The sequence below is a fragment of the Bemisia tabaci genome, unplaced genomic scaffold (genome assembly GCF_918797505.1).
Source record: "Bemisia tabaci unplaced genomic scaffold, PGI_BMITA_v3".
Taxonomy (NCBI): Eukaryota; Metazoa; Arthropoda; class Insecta; order Hemiptera; family Aleyrodidae; genus Bemisia; species Bemisia tabaci.
The window spans coordinates 347828-368988 of record NW_027311737.1 but is presented as its reverse complement, the minus strand read 5'-3'; the positions used below and the strand labels follow the sequence as shown (position 1 = coordinate 368988).

The following is a 21161-nucleotide window of genomic DNA, read 5'->3' as shown; positions in this document are numbered from 1 at the left end:
TGTTGAACGTCGCATGGTGCTTGTGATGCTTTGCCCCGGAAGGTGACGATATGCTGATTCTTCGGGCATTTTTGGGACAAAATGATTTAAAATTATTTCATAATAGCAATTGCGATTTTATTGCGGTAAATCACTCTTTTATTTAAATATTTTCATGGCACCGTGCAACTCGGACTTGGGTATCCTGATATCTTAGCAGTTTTATAAATTCGTGCTTTTTCACTCTGTTTCGCAGGAAGTGAACGGCTTACCAGACTCCCTGAACATCCTGATCGACCTGCTCCTAATCGTGGCGCCTCCGATCCAAACAGCCTCCATCTTAATCTTCAGTCTTGCCGGATTGGCCCTCCTTACGGTCGCGTCCGTCGGCTACGTATTTTCCGCAGGATTCCTCCGCAACAAGAGCCGCATGATCAGCAACAAACCGCCCATCCTCAACGGGGCCTGGGGCGTCAAGTATTCGCCAGTCCACATCATTCCCATAATCAGGAACGACCATTTCATCGCACGCTGCAGATAGTTCCTCACACACGGGCTCAGAAAGACTTTTGGATCCAGTGTGACGTCATTAAGGGTGTTAGCGGAAGCTTTCCCGGGAATTCTCGGCTAAAAACCACCTTCCCGGGAAACTTTGTTGGAAGTAAAACACATTCTCATACTTTCAATCACTCACACATTAAAAAGTCACCAAATAGCCTCCTGAGAACGGGCTTAGAAAGACTTTTGGGTCCTTATGAGGGTTTCAGTGTGACGTCAATAGGGGTATCAGCGGAAGCTTTCCCAGGAATTCCCGACTAAAATTCACTTTCTCGGGAAACTATCGGGAGAAAAGCACATTCGCATGCCCTTAATCCAGCACACATTGTAAATTCACCGAATTCGCTGCTGATAACTTCTCCTATGTTATTTCCTGGAAAAATCCTCGTTCCCTTTCCGGATATTTTATAATCCCGGAAAAACGGGAAAAATTAGGATTTCATATCACTATACAAGTCATATTTTAAATAATTAAAAACAGTTAAAGCAGTTTGAAACTCACTTGCGCCAAATTTTAAAATAAAAAGTATCTTAAATTTGTGGCCAAGTTTGTTTTAAGCGATTTTAAACTTTTTTACATTTTGCCTGGGAAACCTTGATCCCTACACGTCACTTGTTGTTAGTACCCGAAAAACAATAAACAGTTGCTGGGATATAGACTGATTTAGACATCCAAGTTACAGACAGGCTTAGAGATGAAAAATTCCGCTAACTTCGTGCTTGTATAATCTCAAAGAATTTCACGGAATTTCGGAAAATAATGTGAAATGTTGGGCTTTCATTAAGCTTGTGAGCAAACTTCATACGTATCAACCCTCTACAGTTGATTCCAGTCAATTTAGATCAAACCACAAGTCATAAAAGCAATCGGAAAAAGTAGATACCCGTTAAGACAAAGACTGATTCAGATCCGCCTTACACAGGCAAGCTTACACACGAAATACAAATCTGTGAATTTCATTCTTGTATATCCTCATAGCACTTTACGGACTGTGGGAATTAATGAAAAATGTTGGGCATTTTTCGAGCTATGAAGCTGTTGCTCCTAGCAGTGAATTTTATACTTCTCTTCCTGTAGATCTAGACCGAACCGCAAGTCAAAATCTTAATCAAGATGCAAAAAGCCATTATTCAGTTTCGTCGAAATTTCAACGATATGTTTTTTTTTTTTTTTTTTTTTTTTTTCTTTCAAGCAAGCCAAGATTTTTACAGCAAACTTTATTACTTTCCAGAGGTAGCAAGATGGCTTCATCCTTTATGACGCGGAGATATCTGTGCACGGTGTATGTTAATTCAGTACAAAAAGTTTTTCCTTGTCAAAGAACTACATAAGTACGTAATTTTCTGTCTAAAATTAATTATATACTTTTCTGAAGACCATCTTGTTAAGCGGTTGCAGCTTTGGATCCTCACCAGATATTTGTTTGATTTAGCAACTTTTGGTTTTGAATTTTCGATATTACCGAATTTTTTAAATGTCAATTTTAATAATCCATAAATTTTGCTCATTTTAACCTCTGTGGTGATTTTATCAAATGTACGAGAGTAGTTCTTGATGAGAAGCTGAGATATTTTGAATAAAATATATTGGCGAAATAATTCTGAAAATCATGCGTTTGTTGGAAGTTCACAGCTTTAATTTTGATAGGACTTATGAAAAAGAGAATCCAGAGAATATGCTCAAGTTTCAAATTTTTAGTGAAAAAATTGTATTCTTCTACCGTGAAGAATACTTACACTTCATTTGTGAGTAGACTAGTTAGGATATTCCATTACGGTTTATTGGTATACAACTCCTCTCGCTGTCTTTTTGTAACACTTTTGAGGCAATGCTCTTTAAATAAAATTATCGTGAATGTCGCCTCAAATGCTTCCGAATTATACACGCTAATGACTGTTTTTTTATTATTTATTTTTAACGAGACAAAACTACCAACATCCATTTTATCGTAACTTGATTGGATGATTGGTATACATATTTGAAAAGATTTACTTCAATACCAATTCATTTTTATCTCACGGCAATTCACATTTTTTTTTAAATCGCTATACTGCTGTAAGCTGACCAGATTAATTTATTTTCAAAACACTAGATAAGTAACAGCCACTCGCCAATTTGCTTGGCAATCGTGGATTTATCTACGTGTTCATCAATGTTTTTATTTCATTATTCGATTTAAGTATTATTAATTTGTTTCTTTCAACCTGTCCACATGACGTATACTTTTAATGAAATGGATAGCTGAGGTTCCTGAATTCTACAGTCTTGTCCATTTTTCGTGACCACTTATCAATTAGTTTACCTATTTTTAAGATTTTACATACATTTTTCATACTCGTGTGCCTAAATAATTGAACCAATCCAATCCTTGGAGTGAACTAATCATGCTGGAACATCAACAAAAAATAAACGGGCCAGCTTATGATGTTTTCGCCAGTACCATTTAGATTTAAACAAGTTAGTGTGGTGGTTAAGTAAGAACCATAAAGTACCCTTTGGGATAGCGTATACTTTACCATTTTTATTCCTTAATAAAGTTCAATCTTTTAAAGAAATACCATTTTTATTCCTTAATAAAGTTCAATCTTTTATAAAAAGTTACCTCCGGTTATTTTATATCTTCAAATCTATATCCACAGTTTTTTGTTTTTCCGCGTGTAATTTCTTATCTAATCGTAGAATTTTACCAGTCTTGAACGACAGCTGTCTTACCACGTTACCGTTAAGTTACCATTTTCATAAGTTTTTCACTTATTAATATAAATACCTTGGAAACAAAGTCAGGGTAGGCTCAGTGCAGTAAATGGATAATTATGATCAAACTAGTGTCGGAAAAAGAATATCGACGAGAGAACCGAGGATTCGATCGATAATATTCGGGTTCCATCCAAAATATTCGGACTCTTCAAAATTTGTATATTCATGGTGTAATCTGAAAAAAGAAATAAGCGAAAAGATGTTGCATTAAGATAAATTAAAAACCTGTTTTCGTGAATATTCTGAGATCCATGACCGTTTTTGAATGATATATATTATCACATATACTCATATTTATGGAAAAAAAACTTTTACTTCTATACGGTATGGGTCGTACCTACTTAAAATATGTACTGTAAGTTCACTTTACCGCTTTGTTTTATTTTGTAATTTAATGAACCTCGTAATTTGTTATTTATTCATTGTGATAGGCAACGGAACATATCAACTATTAAAATATCGAACGAACGGTTTTTATTTATTTATTTTTTAAATGTTAAATAAAAATTAAAAAAGGTATAAGGCTCCAAAAACCAATATATATTTATTTTACTTATTAATTTATTACCTCTATAAAATTGAAAAAATTATCTTCAATATGACTATCTCAAATTGGTCGATAATTTATTATTTCACGAAAGTGCAATTCATGTATGTGTATTTAACTGATAAGTGTAGATTCCGGTCAAGTTTATAAGCAAATGTGAACCATTACACATGTAATATATTTGTGAAAAACCATTCGTTTAATAAAGATCATTTATATTTAGCCCAGTCTTATGTCCATCCCTATTTCCAATCTCTGTAAGTTCATTTCTCAGTGGTAGCATTTCCACTTTTTTACAGTATAATAAAATCACTTTTTCGACGACTGAACTGAAAACCCCTTGAATTCGAAGGTAGTAGGTATTTAAGAACGCCTCTTTTTCAATTTAACTCTTAATAATACTATTTTGATATACATATACAGAATATACCCCTATGGGGCGAAAAAGTAATAAAAAGCTAAAAGATTCTGATTTTTCATAAATGAAAATGAGAGAGATCGTGACAAAGTGAGACATAAAGTGAAATAAAGCATGCATGATATAGTTTTTTTCGGGAACGCTTGCTCATGCAAGGTTGGAATATTCTAACCTCGAATTTATCGCAACTCTCAAGTCTCAACATGATCCATGCCATACTGTTACTTCAGTTTCCACCAACATTAACGGGAATTTTGTATTTTGGAAAGGATATATTTGCAGAGGAAAAAACCCTACTTACCCGTAAAAGTAAATACCCGAAATGTAAACCCTAAAAGGCGACAATTAAGAGACACCCGCTCAACGGTTTTCCGATATTTGAATGAGCTGGAAAAAGAAAATATTCTGGTTGATAATTCGTTTTGGAACGCGTAACTAGATGAAATCACTTTATCGGATTGATTAACTCTGACGATGTACAGATTTTACCAAGTTTACGTACAGTTCTTTTAATGATAAGCTTTATCTCGATGTTGTTTCTTTCAGTAGGTCAATGATCATTTGAAGCTAGTAATGCTGTGTTAGCGGCTTCATTTAAAATGCTAAGGTTCCTGATATTTTATCTGTACACAAGTTTTGGGGTAAGAGTAAATTGAATCTTCATTCGTACCCATTTCCAATAAAAGTACCTTTTCAGGCATAGTATGACCACTGAAGGATCCCGTTAAGGTTGTCTCAGCCATGTAATGGAGCTGATGGAGCTTTATGGAGCTCTTTGGACTGAAAAACACGGCAGCCGTTCAAAAAGCACAGATAATCAGATTTTATTTGTTTGTATAACCAAGAATTTTACTCAAATCACATATTCAGAAGTATTTACTCAGTTTTAAAACCACCTTAGTCCATTATATTTAAAAACAAAAAATTCTAACTTGAGCCTCTGCTATGACAAAGTTGGTAACAAGAGCAGCATGTAAACATCGGAGGTTGGTAGCGTTACAGATGTCAACACCCCTTCTCACCCGCACCCAGGTACACCCATACTGCGGTAAAAGTTCGGTAAAAAACAATTTTTGGGAACTTGACAATATCGCCATCAAAATCAGTAATAATCGGCGCCAATAGACAACGCTAGAATGAGGTTAAGGAGTAACACTTGTAACAGACACAAGCAAAGTGTGCAGCTTTGTGAGCAACGCATGTGACAATGACTAAACGACTTTTAATTTAACTTTTAGTTTAATTAAATTATTCCATTTTAACGCCTGGATACAACTATTCGGGCTCTACGGATGTCGATGTTGCATACTTACAAATGCGTCGTGAAGACAGTCGTCTTGAAGCCCCCAAAAAAAAAAAAAAAAAAAAAAAAAAAAAAGCAACAAAAATGTACCCAAACACGGTTTGCAGTGGATGAATCATGGTACATGTGGAATTAAAATCGCGAAAAGTCAACATCTTGGCTAATCCTATTTTCCAGGTATCGCAATTTGAAATTTTCAGTAAATGCAAGTTTTCTACTGATTGTGAGTTTAATCCGATTTTTCATTTGTTTGTTCGTTGAATCGGTGTCGATCGGTTCACCTCAGTCGATTCACGTTTTTATTTTTCGTTCGATTCATGTACATCGAATACATGTCCTCTCGTTGCATGCAGATTTCCTATCATGCTCTTTTTTTTAAACTGAACAATTCGCCTTTTGCTGCGTCTGCAGCAGTTGTTACGAATATGTTGTGCGTGCTGATTTCAACTCATTACATACTTGACTCTCTGAAGAATTTTTATTTGCGGAAGCAATTCGCCTTCAGCTGTGTCTGCGGCAATTGTTGTTACGAATATATTGTGCGTGCTAATTTTAGCTCATTATATACTTGACTCTCTGAAGGCGTTTTATGTGCGCAAGTAGCACAATCTGTTGGAGAAAGAACGAAGTAAGGATTGAACGATTCATTCAATCTCACTTCTGTTGTTCGCCAACAGAGTGCTCTACTTTCACAAATAAAACGCCTTCAGAGAGTTAAGTATGTAATGAGCTGAGATCAGCACGCATAACATATTCGCAACAACAATTGCTGCGGACGCAGGTGAAGGCGAATTGAAAACCACCATATAATACACATTGAAAAACATTTTAGCTCTTTAATCAGTATTCTTACCGATAGAGAGTTGTATTTTATGATGTTTTTATGCGGGACTCTCGAAAAAAGTTTTACTAAAAACAAAGTTTGAATGCAAAATAAAATATACCGCGCTACATATTTTCAGGCACAAATACATTCCTGAATCGAATTGCAATTTGAGCAAATTTGTCAGGTTTATCTGAGGCTTCCAAAATTCTATACATTGTCCAACAATCAGGGACTTTTGTAGGAATTGGAAAGGGGAGCAAAGACTTCTTGAGTTCCTCGCGGAAAAGTTTCCCTTCTTTCACAAGTGATACATTTTTGTTGGTTTCCAGTTCGCTGCTGAGGAAGACTCCGAGAAGTTTGATGAGGAGGATGAAGGTGATGTGTACAATCTCGACTTTGCATTCATCGAACTTAGGAATAAGTCAACATTCATCGACAGAACTAAGTTCATCAACCATTTCTTCGAGAGAAAAGAGTCGATGGTAGTCCACGCGCCACCCCGTTTCGGCAAGACGTCCATCCTAAATATGCTCGAGATGTTTTTAGAGATCCCTGTTGACGAAACCGGAACTGTCATTCAGTCGTACATATTCCAAAAGCGCCGGTTCTTCGACACGCTCAGATCATGCGAGAAAAAAGACAAACGCTTCTGTGCAGCTTTCATCTCCAGCCACCCTGTGATGTACTTAGATTTTGCGGAGTTGGAGACAGAGGACTTAGAAAGCTTCTGTGTTTCCTTTCGATCGATCATGTGTAACCTGTTTGGAGACCATGAGTACTTGGGTGAGAGTCCTAAGTTGAGTCAAACTGAACGCGACATATACGATGAGGAACGACATCCCGAAGGACATCCTCTACTGAGAAATGGAACTTATGCTATGGGTGGTTTACATTTGTCAAGATTATTGCATAAACATTTCAATCGAAGTTGCATGGTGCTCATTGATAACTATGACGCCCCAGCCGCCAAACTCATCGTTGAGGGAAACAAAGATGACTCGATGAGCCAGATATTTAAAATTCTCGAAGATTTGATGACAGGGTTGTTCAAGGACAATGAGTATGTCAGTCACTCCCTCATGACTGGCGTATCCTCCATTGGTAGTGTTTACACTCAACACCTTAACAGTCTAAAATACTACTCGATTTTCGAGAACGCAACGCTTAGTGAATTTTACGGACTCAAGCTCAAAGATGTTGAAACTCTGTTAAAGAGGTGTGACCTGCAGGCATTGCTAGAAGAGTCACAGAGAACCTATGAAGGATACCATTCCTTATCTACGAACGAAAAGATGTACGCCATCCATTCTTTGTTAAAATTCATGGAAAAGAGGGGGAAAGTGATGGAAAACCGTTCTCTGGTAGAGTTCATGGAAGAGAAGGGAAAAGTGATGGGGGTGAATGAGCCCATACCCATACTTTTGCAACTTACGGAGCTTTTCAAATACAGTAAGTTTGGTGAAACAATCGAGAAAACTCTTGAAAAAATCACCGGGATAGATAGAAAATTGTCCCTTTTCACTGAACAGGATATTAAAAATTTGCATTCCTTGGTTTCGAAGCCGAAGAATAAGTTAAAAAAAAGTGTTGCGATAGAGCATCTCATTTTACAGTTCTTACAAGAGAACGGGTGCTATACGATTATCAGCAAGAATGATGACGCGTGCAGGGCTGACTTGATTGTCCCGAATCTGGAGATTAAGAAACTCTTACAACGTCATCTTTACACGGAAAGCTTTTTCAGAGAGAAGTTCAAGGTGACGAAAGAAAAACTGAAAAACTACGTGAGCTCGATCATCAAACTGGACAAAACGAGAAAAAGTTTCCAGTGTTTGCTATCAGCGATTAGGACGCTTTTTGAAAAAGTTTTACCCGAGGAAGAGCACGAATTACGAGCACCGTTTTACTCCATCCCAAAATTGATGGATACAGAATCGTTTTTACAAGTGGACAATGAAGTCTTGGGTCCGAACAATACGACGATAGACACATTGATTGTTCGGAAAGACAAAACTTTGATAATATTCGAATTCAGGATTGATCGTGATTCTTCGCTTACCGCGCTTTCAGACGTCGTAAGCAAGAAAAAGTACGAGGTCAAGACTCAAGAAAAATTTCTCAATACGATTTTAGTGGGACTGCATTTGAATAAATTTAGAAATTGTACTGTTAGTTACTTATATAATACTTTTGACATTAAAAAAACTGTAACAACGACGGTGAAAACGAAATAAATTGGCTTTTTTTTTGGCAAAATTCCTACAGAAAGAACTTTATTTCTTAAGAATGGCTATAATGACAACATACGTGATAGTGTCATGCAAAATGAGCCTACCGGTAAAAGGAATAAGAATATAACACCACAGCTCAGAAAAATCAATTTTGTTTTATTCGGCACCAAAACTTTTCAAAAATTGGCTCACGGACAATTCAAAGTTTGAGGATAAAAAATGGATAAATTGGGAAAACTGACGTTGAAGTTTAGTTTAAGGCGCAGTTGCCTGTCGTATGATCGATTTACTTCACTACTTTTAAAATCGTTTATATTGTGAAGTATGGTCCGATATTCTGTCCACATGTTCTTAAGAGTATTAAAAAAAAGTTGAACATCGATAATTAAAAATCGATATTTCCAACCCTATACACATTATTTTCGCTGCAGTGCACAATCTAAAGTTATGTACACGATGGTGCAGATATTGCCTGATTCCATTACAATCGTGCTCCTTTGTGAGATGATGAGAGAAATTCTTATTAAAATTATATATTATGATTTCAGTATCTGTTTCATACATAATCATTGCCCTTATAATACAATGTCTCCAACAATTCACGTAACACCGTGGCAACAGTATGGTCCGGAATAAATAGTGGCGATTCTTACAAGTTGGCAACAGTGTTATTTCTCGATGTTATAATCGACTCTAGATGAGGGAGCGTGTTTCACCTAGAATCTTTATATTCAATTGATTTAAATGGTATATTAACAGTGTTGCCAACTTGCTGGAATCGCCACCGTAAATACCCTGGTAAAAATTGGCAGTAGAACCTGTGTTCCAAACCACCATACACCTACAGCCGGCTGTAAGATTTCCAATAGCTTCTATAGCCGGCAACACAATTTCTTATAGCCTTTTATAGCCGATGGCGAACAAGCAACAGCCTGGCGATAAAGAGTATGCTAAACGTTAGTAATTACGGATGCTAGGACTTGGTGAGTTTTTGGACTACTGCTCTCTTTTTGGGCCGTAGTATCTTGATTTATTTTGCGAGGTAAGCTCCGTACTTTTGATGGATGCCTGCCATTACTAATATATTAGAGCGCCTTCAGTTTCGTATTATACTGTGCAATACCTCTGGTGTGAAATAGTTGCTTCAAGCGCCGTGGTACGCTGCGGCGCGGCGCGGCGCGGCGGGCGGGCAGCCAGCGCGGAACGCGCATTGGCGCCTACAAACCTAACAGAGATACTTCACGCATTGCGCAATGCGTGAAGTATCCCTGTTAGGTTTGTAGGCGCCAGTGCGCCGCCGCTCCGCTTTGTGTTCGGCTCTAATATTTAATCTCGTGGAGTCAGCGTTTTTCAACTCATGACTTTAAAATGTTTGCGCACTCTGTATGGATTATTCTCATTTTACATACATACGAGTCGCTGTTATAGCGCTCTTTGGCGCTTTGCGACACCTAATCGCCACAAAGCTCGGTCTTCCCACAGGTTATCAGGGAGTTGACACTCCCTCATCTCACTTAACACCCCCTGTCGCCAACCTCTCACTGGGCGTCCCCTACGCCTCCTCCCAGGAGGAACCCAATCAAGCATCTTTTCCTCATTATTCTCATTTTAATTGATGAAAAAAAATAATGTGCGTTTTGTAAATATTAAGGTGATTCCGTATAAACTTAAGGATTTACAAAGCACACGAATTTCTACACAATTTCTTACTCTAATCTTCTTCTTTATACTCTAATTTTTACCAGGGCCATTCCAACGCGTGGAGCATGTTTTTGCCTATTCGGTCAAGTGGAGGCAAACCACGCACGTGTTGTTTACTACTTGGAATCAAGCCTCCGAATTAATGCATGGCGTTGCTCGTAAAACGCGTGCCTTTAAAATGGTTACTCGAATTCTATTTGTTCAGTATATGTTCTGTTAATTATTAAAATACGCAATGTGGATTTCAGAAGCGTTTATTTCTTCCCCAAAAATCTTTTTTTCGATTACTAGGTGGCTCCCCCCCTGTCCACTACGCGGCCCATCCCGCGGGGCGCTGCGCGCCCCCAAAGGCCCGCTTCGCGGCCAGCGAAATCGTCGAAATTACCCGGACGAAACAGATTGAAATGCCTAATATGAATTAAGAATTTAAAAAAAAAAAAATACCTTATCAACAACAAACAGCAAATCAAAAACGGACTTTGAACTCCCCTTCGTGACACCAGCCTATCAACCGTCTTAATCCCCTTTCCTCACCATCGGGCGACTTAAAAATGATTTTATTATAATAGAGAGGATTACAAATTTTATTTCATTCCGAAGTTTTCATCTTTTTCTTTTGATAGGTCTTTATTTTCTTTAATCTTTTATATGTCATTATATTTAGTTATTATTTATGAAATGGTTAAAAAGTGTAGAAGTCTTTTACGAATAGAAACTGAAATGTATTATAAATTTATACGTAAATCTAAATTAAATCAAATAAATATATTTATTTATTGTAGACCGAGGTTCACTTTCTCATATTACGTAATATCTATTAATTTTTACGTTTGGACTAAAAACATTTCCAGTGTGTCGAAATATTTGATTACTAGAACCATCATCGATCCGGCCTGCTAGCAGCTCATTTCAATGAGAACCCCGTGCAACATGGCGCGTCTAATAATCCTACATTTTAAGTGGAGCCAGACACTCTATCTTCCCAATGTTAACGTTTGTACCTTTTTCTCAGGATCTACTGAACAAAATTTACTTCTCTTTTTTTAAGCGTGCCTATAGGGCTCGCTTTTTTTGTTTTGAGCTTTGAACCCTCCTGAACATTTTAACACGGGCTTTTTTTAAAATTTAAAAATTTGAAATTTTGGTGAATTTTCGAAATTTTTTTGTTAAAAATCAAAGAATTTGGACATTTGAAATCAAATTAAAAAAAATCCAGCTCGAAATTTTGGAAAAGCTCAAGTTAAAATGTGCAGGAGAGTGCAAGGATTAGAACAAAACAAATCCCAGATAAGACAGGAATATTTAGCCAATATTTAAACAATATTGTTTTGGTATTTATGCAAACATTGGGCCAATATTGGTTAAATATTGAGCCAATGTTAAAAGTGTACACCATCTTTCCTTTTGGCATAAATACTGTGCCAATACTTTGGCTGAGAATACTGTGCCAGTACTTCAAAGGGAAAGTATTTGGATATCAATATTGAGACAATACTACACCAATATTGAATCAATTTAGGGGTTCGCAGCTAGGGGATGGTGGAAAAGGGTTAATTGTGGAAATAATTTTAGAAACCATGAAAAATAAAAATAATGAAACCACTGGGATGTTATTGAATCGATTTCGCAGATTAGAAATTTTTCATCCACCTTGGGGAATGAACCCGGGACGTACCTAACACTAACCGACGACCCTACCGATTGAGCTTCACTAGACGATGTATTTCAGTGACTTAAAACCGGTATTTAACGTCGAGTTGGACGGGCAACTAGGATATTTTCCATCTGCCTGGATTTGTCCGTGTATTTATTTTACTTTTTACTTTACTATATTTTTTAAATTTATTTTATCGTTTTACTTTGTTTTATTTCCTTGCTGACTCTATTTTTTTCTTCACTCTATTTTTTTTTTTTTTTCAAGCACTTCATTTTTTTTCTTTAATTATTTACTTCTTATTCCTTTACTTTGTTTTGTTTTACTGTAATTTATTTTAATACTTCATCATAATTTTTTTGACTTCAGTTAATTCTTTAAATTCATTCTATTCTTTAACCTCATTTAGTTTTTTCCCTTATACTTTATTTTTTTCTTCATCTCAGTTTTTTTACTTCATCTCCTTGCTCCCTCTAATGTTTTACTTCAGTTTAGTCTTTGACTTCATTTTATCATTAATTTGATTTACTTCATTTTATTTCTCTTCTTTTGTCTCTGTTATTCTATTATTTCCACCATTCTATTATTTTATTTATTTTTTTCTCTTTAAATTTTTCATCGACATTCTGAGATGCATTTTGCATTTGATTGCAGTTTGATGTCTTCCTCATAAAGACTATGCAGGTGCGATTGCCATAATCTCACAGCTGCACAGCTACTAAAGTGCAAGTTCTACAGGAGACCAATAAGCACACGAGATCAAGAATTTCTTCTTCAGTTGAATTTAAATGTTTCATTTGAAATTTGAAAAATAAAAAATAAACAACCAGATGTGAATGAATGATAACATTCTCATTCAATGATAATATTCACAACAGTACATGAACTACAAACGAAACAAAAAAAGAAATAAACTGAGATCACGCGCAAATACATTGAAAATGACCTCAAGGAGGTGGAAATTCAACAATTTCTTGGGAGGCAAAAAAATATATATTATATTATATTATATTAAATTTGACAACAACTGCAATAACCTTTATGAATAATAAGGTTGAAAATAATGGATAATTGTTCAGAAAGAACACATTTGAGCTACGTCTTAAATCTAAGCCTTATTATGTTTAATACTTTTCGTTATGGGCAGGCATTTAGTATGATGACTTATACCGATTAGGATATCGAAAATATTTTAAAAATATTTTGAATAGCAGTATTATTGTTTAAAATATTTTCAAAATATTTTGAAAATACTTACCAATGCATTACTGTCTTTTAAAATGTTTTTAAAATATATAATAAATATTTTGAATATAAATATTATATGTACTGATATTTTAAAAATACTCTCACGATATAAATTTTTACAGTATTGAAATACAAATATTTTGAAAATATTTTTATGATGTTTTGGGTAAACATATTATTTTTAAAAATACTAAATGATGATTCTTTAAATATTTTCTAAAAAAATAATTTTGATTATAATATTATCAAAATATTGTCAGTATTGTGTAAATATTGCGACAGTACTGACAATATTTGCCCAATATTGTAAAAATATTATGTCTTATCTGGGTAAGTTTTTGAAAATCGGTTCAGTAGATCCTGAGAAAAAGGTACATGAGTTCTGAAAAATGTAGTTTTCGAGAAATGAGGAATTTAAAAAAAAACAGCAAAATCAGTTTTGGTGTAATTAGTAGTGTATTTAGTAAACCTTCCCTCACCAAACCGCGCGTAACTTCAAAACTACTCATCAGATCAAGTAAAACTGGGTCTGAAATTAAACGTGAGGAGTAGGATATTAAGATTAGCCAGAAAATAAAAAAAAAAACATTTTTTTCAATTTTTCAAGTGTCTGGCTCCCCTTAAGAGGAAACTTAGTGATATGTGGTGCTCGTCTGTGTGCTTGGTCTTTTCACCATCGATGAATTTTCGTCTGTTCGCAGTTGGCTGCCGAGGAAAACCTCGCATATTATGACGCAGAGGAGCAGCAGGGTGGCGTTTATAATTTCAACCACGAATGGGTCAACGTAAGAGCGGGGCCACTTTATCTCGACAAAAGTCGGTTCATCAACCATTTCTACGAGAAAGAGGAGCTGATGGTAATCCACGCGCCACCACGCTTCGGCAAGACGTCCAACCTAGAGCTTCTCCAAATGTTTTTCGAGGTCCCTGTCGACGAAGCCGGGACCGTCTTGAAATTCTACGTCCGCGAAAAGCATCAGTTCTTCGACGAGCTGCGATGTTGCAGAGATGGAGATCGTGCTTTCTGCCAAGATCACATCGCTAGCCATCCTGTGATCTACTTGGATTTCGAAGAGCTGGACGTGGAGGACTTGGAGACCTTTTCCATTTCCATGCGTTTGATGATCAGTGACCTTTTCAGGAACCATGCGTACCTGGCCAATAGCCCGCAATTGAAAAGAGCTGAACGTACCATCTTCGATGAGGATCGACACCCGGACGGGCATCCTTTACTGAGGGAAAGAACATACGCCAACGGTGGCTTGCACTTGTCGAGATTATTGCACAAGCATTTCAATAACAGTTGCGTGGTGCTGATCGATAACTATGACGCTCCTGCCTCTAAATTCATCATCAGAGGAAGCAAAGACAACACCATGAGCGAGGTATTCGAAATCCTCGAAGTTCTTATGACAGGGTTGTTACAAGACAACAAGTTTGTCAGTCATGCCCTTTTGACAGGCGCATCCTCTGTCGGTAATGTTTACACTAAACACATTAAAAGGCTAAAATACTACTCGATTTTTGAGAACACGACACTCAGTGAATTTTACGGACTAAAGCTCAGAGATGTTGAGAAATTGTTGAGGAGGTACAGTCGACAAGCATGGTTCGAAGATGCACAGAGGACCTACGACGGATACTATTCTTTAGCTGCGAAAGAAAAAATGTATGCTATCCGTTCTTTCTCAAAATTCATGGAGAAGAGAGGGAGAGCAAAGGACTTCAAACCCATACCCATTCTGTTGCAGCTTTCGGAGCTTTTCAAATACAATAAATTTGGGGAAACAATCGAGAAAACTCTACAGAAAGTCACCAGTATAGGTAGAAAATTGTCTTTTTTCACCGAGCATGATATTAAAAATTTGCATCACCTGGTTTCGAAGCCGAAGAATCGGTTGGATAAAAGTGTATCGACAGAGCATCTTATGCTGCAGTTTCTGCAAGAAAACGGGTGTTATACAATAATTAGCAAAAATGACAACTTGTGCAGTGCTGACTTGATTGTCCCCAATCAGGAGATTAAAAAACTCCTAGGAAGTCTTCTTTACACGGGAAATTATTTCGTGGAAAAGTTCAAGGTAACAAGAAAGGAAATGAGCAACTATGCGAACTCGATCGTCAAGCTGAACTGTTCAGAAGAAAGTTTCCAACGTTTGCTTTCCGCGATAAGGGCGCTTTTTGAGAAAGTTTTACCCGATTCTGAGCGCGAATTTCGAGCTCCTTTTCACGTCATCCCAAGATTTAAATCGTGTGCAGATTTATTTTTGCAAGTGGATAATGAAGTTTTGGGTCCGAACAAAACAACGATAGACACATTGATTGTTAGAAAAGACAAAACTTTGATCATATTCGAATTCAGGTTTGATCGTGATTCTGCGCTTATCGCACTCTCAGACGTCGTGAGCAAGAAAAAATACGAAGTTCGAACTGAAGAAAAACCTTTCAATACAATTTTAGTTGGATTTTATTTTAATAAAATTAGGAATTGTAGTGTCAGCTACCTTTATAATACTTTTGACATCAAAAAAGCTGTAACAATGACTGTAAAGATGGAATAGATCAGCTTTTTCCTCCGTTGAATTCCCACAGTGATAAATATCTTCTTTTCGAAAGACCACAATACTAACATTTGTGAAAATGTGCCTAAAGGCGGTGAAAAAAATGAGTTGCCCATGCCAAGAGTTAGAGTGGTTAGTTTTGCAGTACTTTGCACTAAGAAAACCCCAAAAATTCCAAAAATTGACGTTCTCCCGTGAATTCGAAGTTTGAAGATGGAAAACGGGGAACGCCCCAGAACACCGGTAGTGAGTTTTTTTAAACAACAAATTTATTGGCCTATAGTACGTTTTCCGATGCTGACACCATTCCAAGGATTAATTTACTTCAAACGCGTATCAATCATCAATAATGCGAATTAATTGGACCACATTTTGCAATTAGGAACAATAAATTCCAGCTCAGTTTAAAAACGATTATGTAGCATCGCGTCCAAGATATTGGACTCCATGCTCACCATTGATATACTTGCCTGCTCATCTCGTCCAAGATCTTAGACTCCATGCTCATCGCTAAACTTCTCACTTCTTTGCTTGAGCATGGAGTCCAAAAGCAAGTAGACCTCCCTTAGTTTTTAAGCTCATCTTGATTAAAAATCATATACTTCGCTTATCTAATCTAACTTGAATTAGCTTAACCTGACCTGACGTAACCTAACGTAACCTAACCTAACCTAACTTCAGCAATGTACAATTTTTTTTGAGAACACATTTTTTCGTCTTTATTTCACAAAAATTGTCTTAATACTTTTTTAGATCCCATGCTCGTGTATTGTCAGAGAATACCTGCGTCCCACAATTTTGGACGCTACGCTCACTTCGATTTTTCGAAAAAATTATCCCTGATTAAAGTGAGCATGGAGTCCAAGATCTTGGACGTGATGAGCGACCGAACATTATATAGCTGAGCACGGAGTCCAATATCATGGACGCGATGCTACATTACCATGTGGATGTCGCGTATAGAGCAAAGTAATTTTTCATAGAGTTTTTCCATCCCCCTTCCTCTCAAGTCTTCGGTCTCTCTCTATGAATTCTAAATTCGAGCCACAAGCGATGAGTCTGCCGTATCTTTCTTTATCTATTTTTTACGATACAGCGGCATAAGATGGATTGAGTGATAACGCTTACCTACTCGTGAGCTAGGCTTCTCTCGCCTCACTATGGTCCCAATTCACTCTTCAGTGATCAAAAATCATAGCGGCTCTCCGTTTGAGTATAAATACATTTAAGATGTGTTTTCCTCATGATTTTGATGCGCTGAATCCGAATTTGACCTCCGCTTTTCCCTAAAAAATCATTTGCAAAAGTTACCGACATTTTTTCACATAAATCACAAACTGCCATCCGATTGGCTTGTTATACTTGCTTAGATTGGATGAAAACCATGCGTTCATTGCACATACATGTACAGTCCATGCAAAATTAAGGATGTTTTAATTTTTTGACACCCCCCCACCAATTTTTTTTTTTTTTTTTTTTTTTTTTTTTTTTTTTTTTTTTTAAGGATAACTAAACTGAAAAAAATGAAATAGATCTAAAATTCATTTGTATTTTAAAAATGTCGAAAGAATGCTTCAGAGAAGACTTTTCTTTATGTTGATTTGCCGGGAAACGCAAATCGGGTACATAACAATGTTGAAGAGCGGGGGGTGCAATATTGTCACGTTAAGGAAAATTCAATCAACAATGAATAAATATTCGGGGAGTAAGGAATTTTACATCAATAGGTACTTTCTAGGATGGAAAAGAGCATTTTTAAAGATAAAACTGCGGAACGGAAAACTTTTCAAAAAATCTCAAAAAGCAGGGGGAACCAAATTTTTTTCGAAACGGTCAACCTCAAAAAGATTCATAGAAGCCATATAATGGCGTCTCTGTAGATGCAAAATTGCTTAGCACGTGTTAAGGCTGCAATTACAGGTTTTTTTCAGGGCAAAAAATTGAGTTTTTCTGGGGCAAACACGTAGTCACGTAAAAAATTCAAATTTGGTCGAAAAAGCAGGCGGAAGCAATTATTTTTGGTTCGGTTGCCTTCCTAAGGATCTGTAGAAACGACTTAAAAGTGTCTCTGGAGGTGCCAAATGTCTCAGAATATTTTTCGAGGGGCTTTCCAGGGTTGTAATACAGTATTTTGAAGGAAACACGCAGGTACGAAAAAGATTCAAAATTCGTTCAAAAAGCAAGAAGAACCAACAATTTTTGGTTTAAAATCCTTCTTAAGGATTCATAGAGACTACTTAAGCACGTTTTTGGAGGTGTCGCATGCCTCGAAAAAGTTTAAGTCGACTGCAGATTGATCGATGGCTAAACTTGCTAAATACCGTTATTTTAGCCACCGACTTAGAGACCTAATAAATTCGATTTCTCGAGAAAAAGCAAACCAAAGCACGAAATATTTCTACTGTAGCTTCCCAAGGATGTGTAGAAGCTCCCTAGGGGTGTCTCATTAGGTGACCTTTGGTGACTTTTTTTTAAAATGAAAGTACGTGGGAAAAATCGGCATTTTTTCATGAAAAATAGGTACCCAACTTCTACCTTGTGTAGAATGTATCAGAATGCCTCGGAGAAAAATTGTAATTAGTGCGTTACAATCCTCTTAGAGTCCTCTACAAAATGGTGTAAGCAAGAATTCTGAGAGACCATTTCATGATTCAGGAGAGGCTCCGAACGCTTTGTTAGAAATAGCCGCTTCACGGGTCAGAAAATACATATCCGACTATTCGCACAGTTTGTAACACTTTCAAAGTGACTAGAAATTTTTTTGAGGTATACTACGTGTAGTTTATGACCCGTAGATACTATATTTATCAATTTTGACTCGAAAAAAAAATGTCGTCCAATTTCATAAATATCGATTTTTGAGCGCTCCCGAGCGGATTGGGACCATAGTGCGCCTTGGCTCGACGAGGCAATTTCACTTCGGTCTAGATCTTCGATTCCTAACTTCATCCCTAGCAGCCTTCTCATGAGCTCTGGAGGAAACAACAAGTGTAACGATTCCGTTTCAAAATATATTTTAAATCAAGCCAAGGCAAGTATCGTGCTCTATGGTAGTGTAGTGTGGCCTTTGACGAAGCGAACGCAAGATTTGTTGAGGATAACTGAAATCTGCATTTGTTGCAACTTTGCAATTTGTTAATTCTAAAGAGGTCTTTAAACTCGCACATAATCGCGTGGAAAAATCCGAAAACCTCCCTCTCAAACAAGCGCGGCTGACAGACTTATGTCCATTCCTGTCCTGAGCTTAGTATTCGTTTGGCTTTCGTCAACACACCATTGCCAAACTTTCGTCCCGTGAAAATCCCGTGAAAAAAAAATCCTAAAATCCCGCGAAAATCCCGTCTCCACGTGTAGGTAAAAATAGAGATCCCGTCTCTCGTAGCCGATTAAAAGTCTTTCGAAAAGTTTGGGGAGAAGGAGTAGTACGGTTCGGAAAGCTGGCAGAATATTCGGCAGTACTTTGTACAGCATTTCCATCGCAGTGGCCGTATACGTACACCATATCGGCATATTCCGCACTAGAGTACTGAAACGGCATCTTTATGAAAAACCGCGAAAATACCGCAAAAAACCTTAGAGTTAAGTGTTGGATACTTGCACTTGAAATTATCGGATTATGTACACGAGTCAAGAAGTCAAGTTCAGTGACTCTCATTTCAGGTAGGCCCAGTATCTCATGCAATCCGCAGTGCGTGCTTTTCTCCATGATGAGAAATAATTTGACAAAGACGGAATTCGATGAAGATATTCAAATAGTGAAACAATGATGAGACATTGATTGCAACTGCAAGATTATTGATGTGCTGCGAAATCGGTATATCAAAATGTGAGGTGGAAAAAACCACCAGAATTCTATGACACTATGGCAGTCTCAGTTATATGAAAATATGGCAACCTCAATCTTGACGCTAAGCTCAAACTGTACACACTTTGAACAACACAGTGCGGGGAAGAAACAAAACTCAATTGAGTAGTCTGCTAAAGCCGTTGTAGTGGGCAATTTGATTCGCGTAGGGTTTTGTTTTTCTTGTGACCGGGCAATTTAAAGTTACCGTAACCAATGTACAATAAAACGTTAATGTCTTAGCTAAAAGTTGATATCGATTATTTTCGTTGCGCGAATTATGTTGTGCGTGAAATTCTGTCCAAAAATCATACATTAGAGTGCTTAAATTTGTACCTTGTTTAATGGGCCATTTAATCTAAAAAAGCGAACATTGAAAACTTTCCTAACTTTATTCAGAAAGAATATTTTATCGGGAGAAACGAGGCAACGCTGGACTGCGCATGCGGTGTCGAAACACAACATGGGCCTTTTAAGCCCCATTGTTCGATGTCATGATTATCCTAACGCGAGTTCGAATAATCGCGCCGAACACGGTGCGGTCTGTGTCAAACTCATATTGGCGCCTGCAAGACCGTAGGAATACTTCACGAATTGCGCCAAACAGTGCGGTCGGCGTCAAGCGCATATCAGCGCCTACAAGACTGCATGAATACTTCTCGCATTGCACCAAATGCAATGCGAGCGTTATTTGATTTAACTATTCGACTACCGGTAAGGTCACATTGCCGCTAACTAAATTGAAGGCGCATCACACTGTGAGGACGACTCGACACTCGACCGCGCTCCCTTCCCTGGCTTGCGCGACGCTAAAATCGCTGCAAAACTAGGACCACGCGTCTTTCTTTTGACGGTCCCTGCCGGGTTATGACCACAATAAAAGTGTAAATAAGTATCATTATTGCAACGCCTCGGCAACTCGGACGATGTTCAAAGGATGCAGCGATTCTGAAACTTAATTCGCGTAAAATAATTTTGGTTCAATAAAAGAAAACAGAACGAACAAAAATATCGCGTCGAAATTTTTTGTGATTTTATTTCAAATCATTCCGGAAACTTCTCGGAAACTTCTAAAAAAACTGTGTGTAGCTGTTTTTCATATGAACTTGATTAAAAATAAATTATGAGTAGAGATATGCAAAGTTGCAATCGGAGATAAGAACATTTTGTTCCGCGCGGAGGCGTCGATATTTGGTTTCACATTCACGGCAGGCATAACGAGATAACTGTTCGACCATGGATGTAGGCATAATGCCGCTTGCTGGATGGAAGGCGCGTCACACTGCAAAGATTATTGATGATGTATGATTTTTCTGGCTCCTTTTAAAAACGCCACCCGCGAACGGAGAAAAAAACTTCGTGCGTGGAACCCGAAATTAGGTCATATGGATCTCTGAAGTTGTCGGATTGAGCATCTGAACACTTTAGGTCCAGCTGCTGAGGTTTGGATCACACATCTGAAACTTCAGTTCTTACATCTGAAGTACTTCAGTTTTCACATCCAAAAAACTTCGGTTCTCACATCTGAAGTAC

At 37.3% G+C, this 21161-nt stretch overlaps 2 protein-coding genes and 1 long non-coding RNA gene across 3 annotated transcripts in view; 2 read left to right on the top strand and 1 right to left on the bottom strand.

Annotated features, from left to right (window-relative positions):
* Positions 1 to 4064, top strand: part of LOC109042304 (scavenger receptor class B member 1) — a gene marked incomplete at its 5' end in the record, with an annotated part of 48155 nt that extends 44091 nt beyond the window's left edge. The window contains 1 exon segment of the mRNA XM_072305663.1: positions 236 to 4064. Within this exon segment, the coding sequence (XP_072161764.1) occupies positions 236 to 520 (285 nt within the window).
* LOC140225766 (uncharacterized) lies at positions 3084 to 19953 on the bottom strand. Its single transcript, XR_011900734.1, has 2 exons — positions 15098 to 19953; positions 3084 to 3470 (listed from the first exon to the last, which is right to left on the bottom strand). It is a non-coding gene; the product is annotated as an uncharacterized lncRNA (long non-coding RNA).
* Positions 5240 to 8637, top strand: LOC109042306 (uncharacterized). The gene is made up of 2 exons (XM_019058973.2): positions 5240 to 5740; positions 6719 to 8637. Exons 1-2 carry the CDS (start codon positions 5681 to 5683, stop codon positions 8621 to 8623), a joined length of 1965 nt encoding a protein of 654 aa, XP_018914518.2. The 5' UTR covers positions 5240 to 5680; the 3' UTR covers positions 8624 to 8637.
* Positions 19954 to 21161: the final 1208 nt, after the last annotated feature.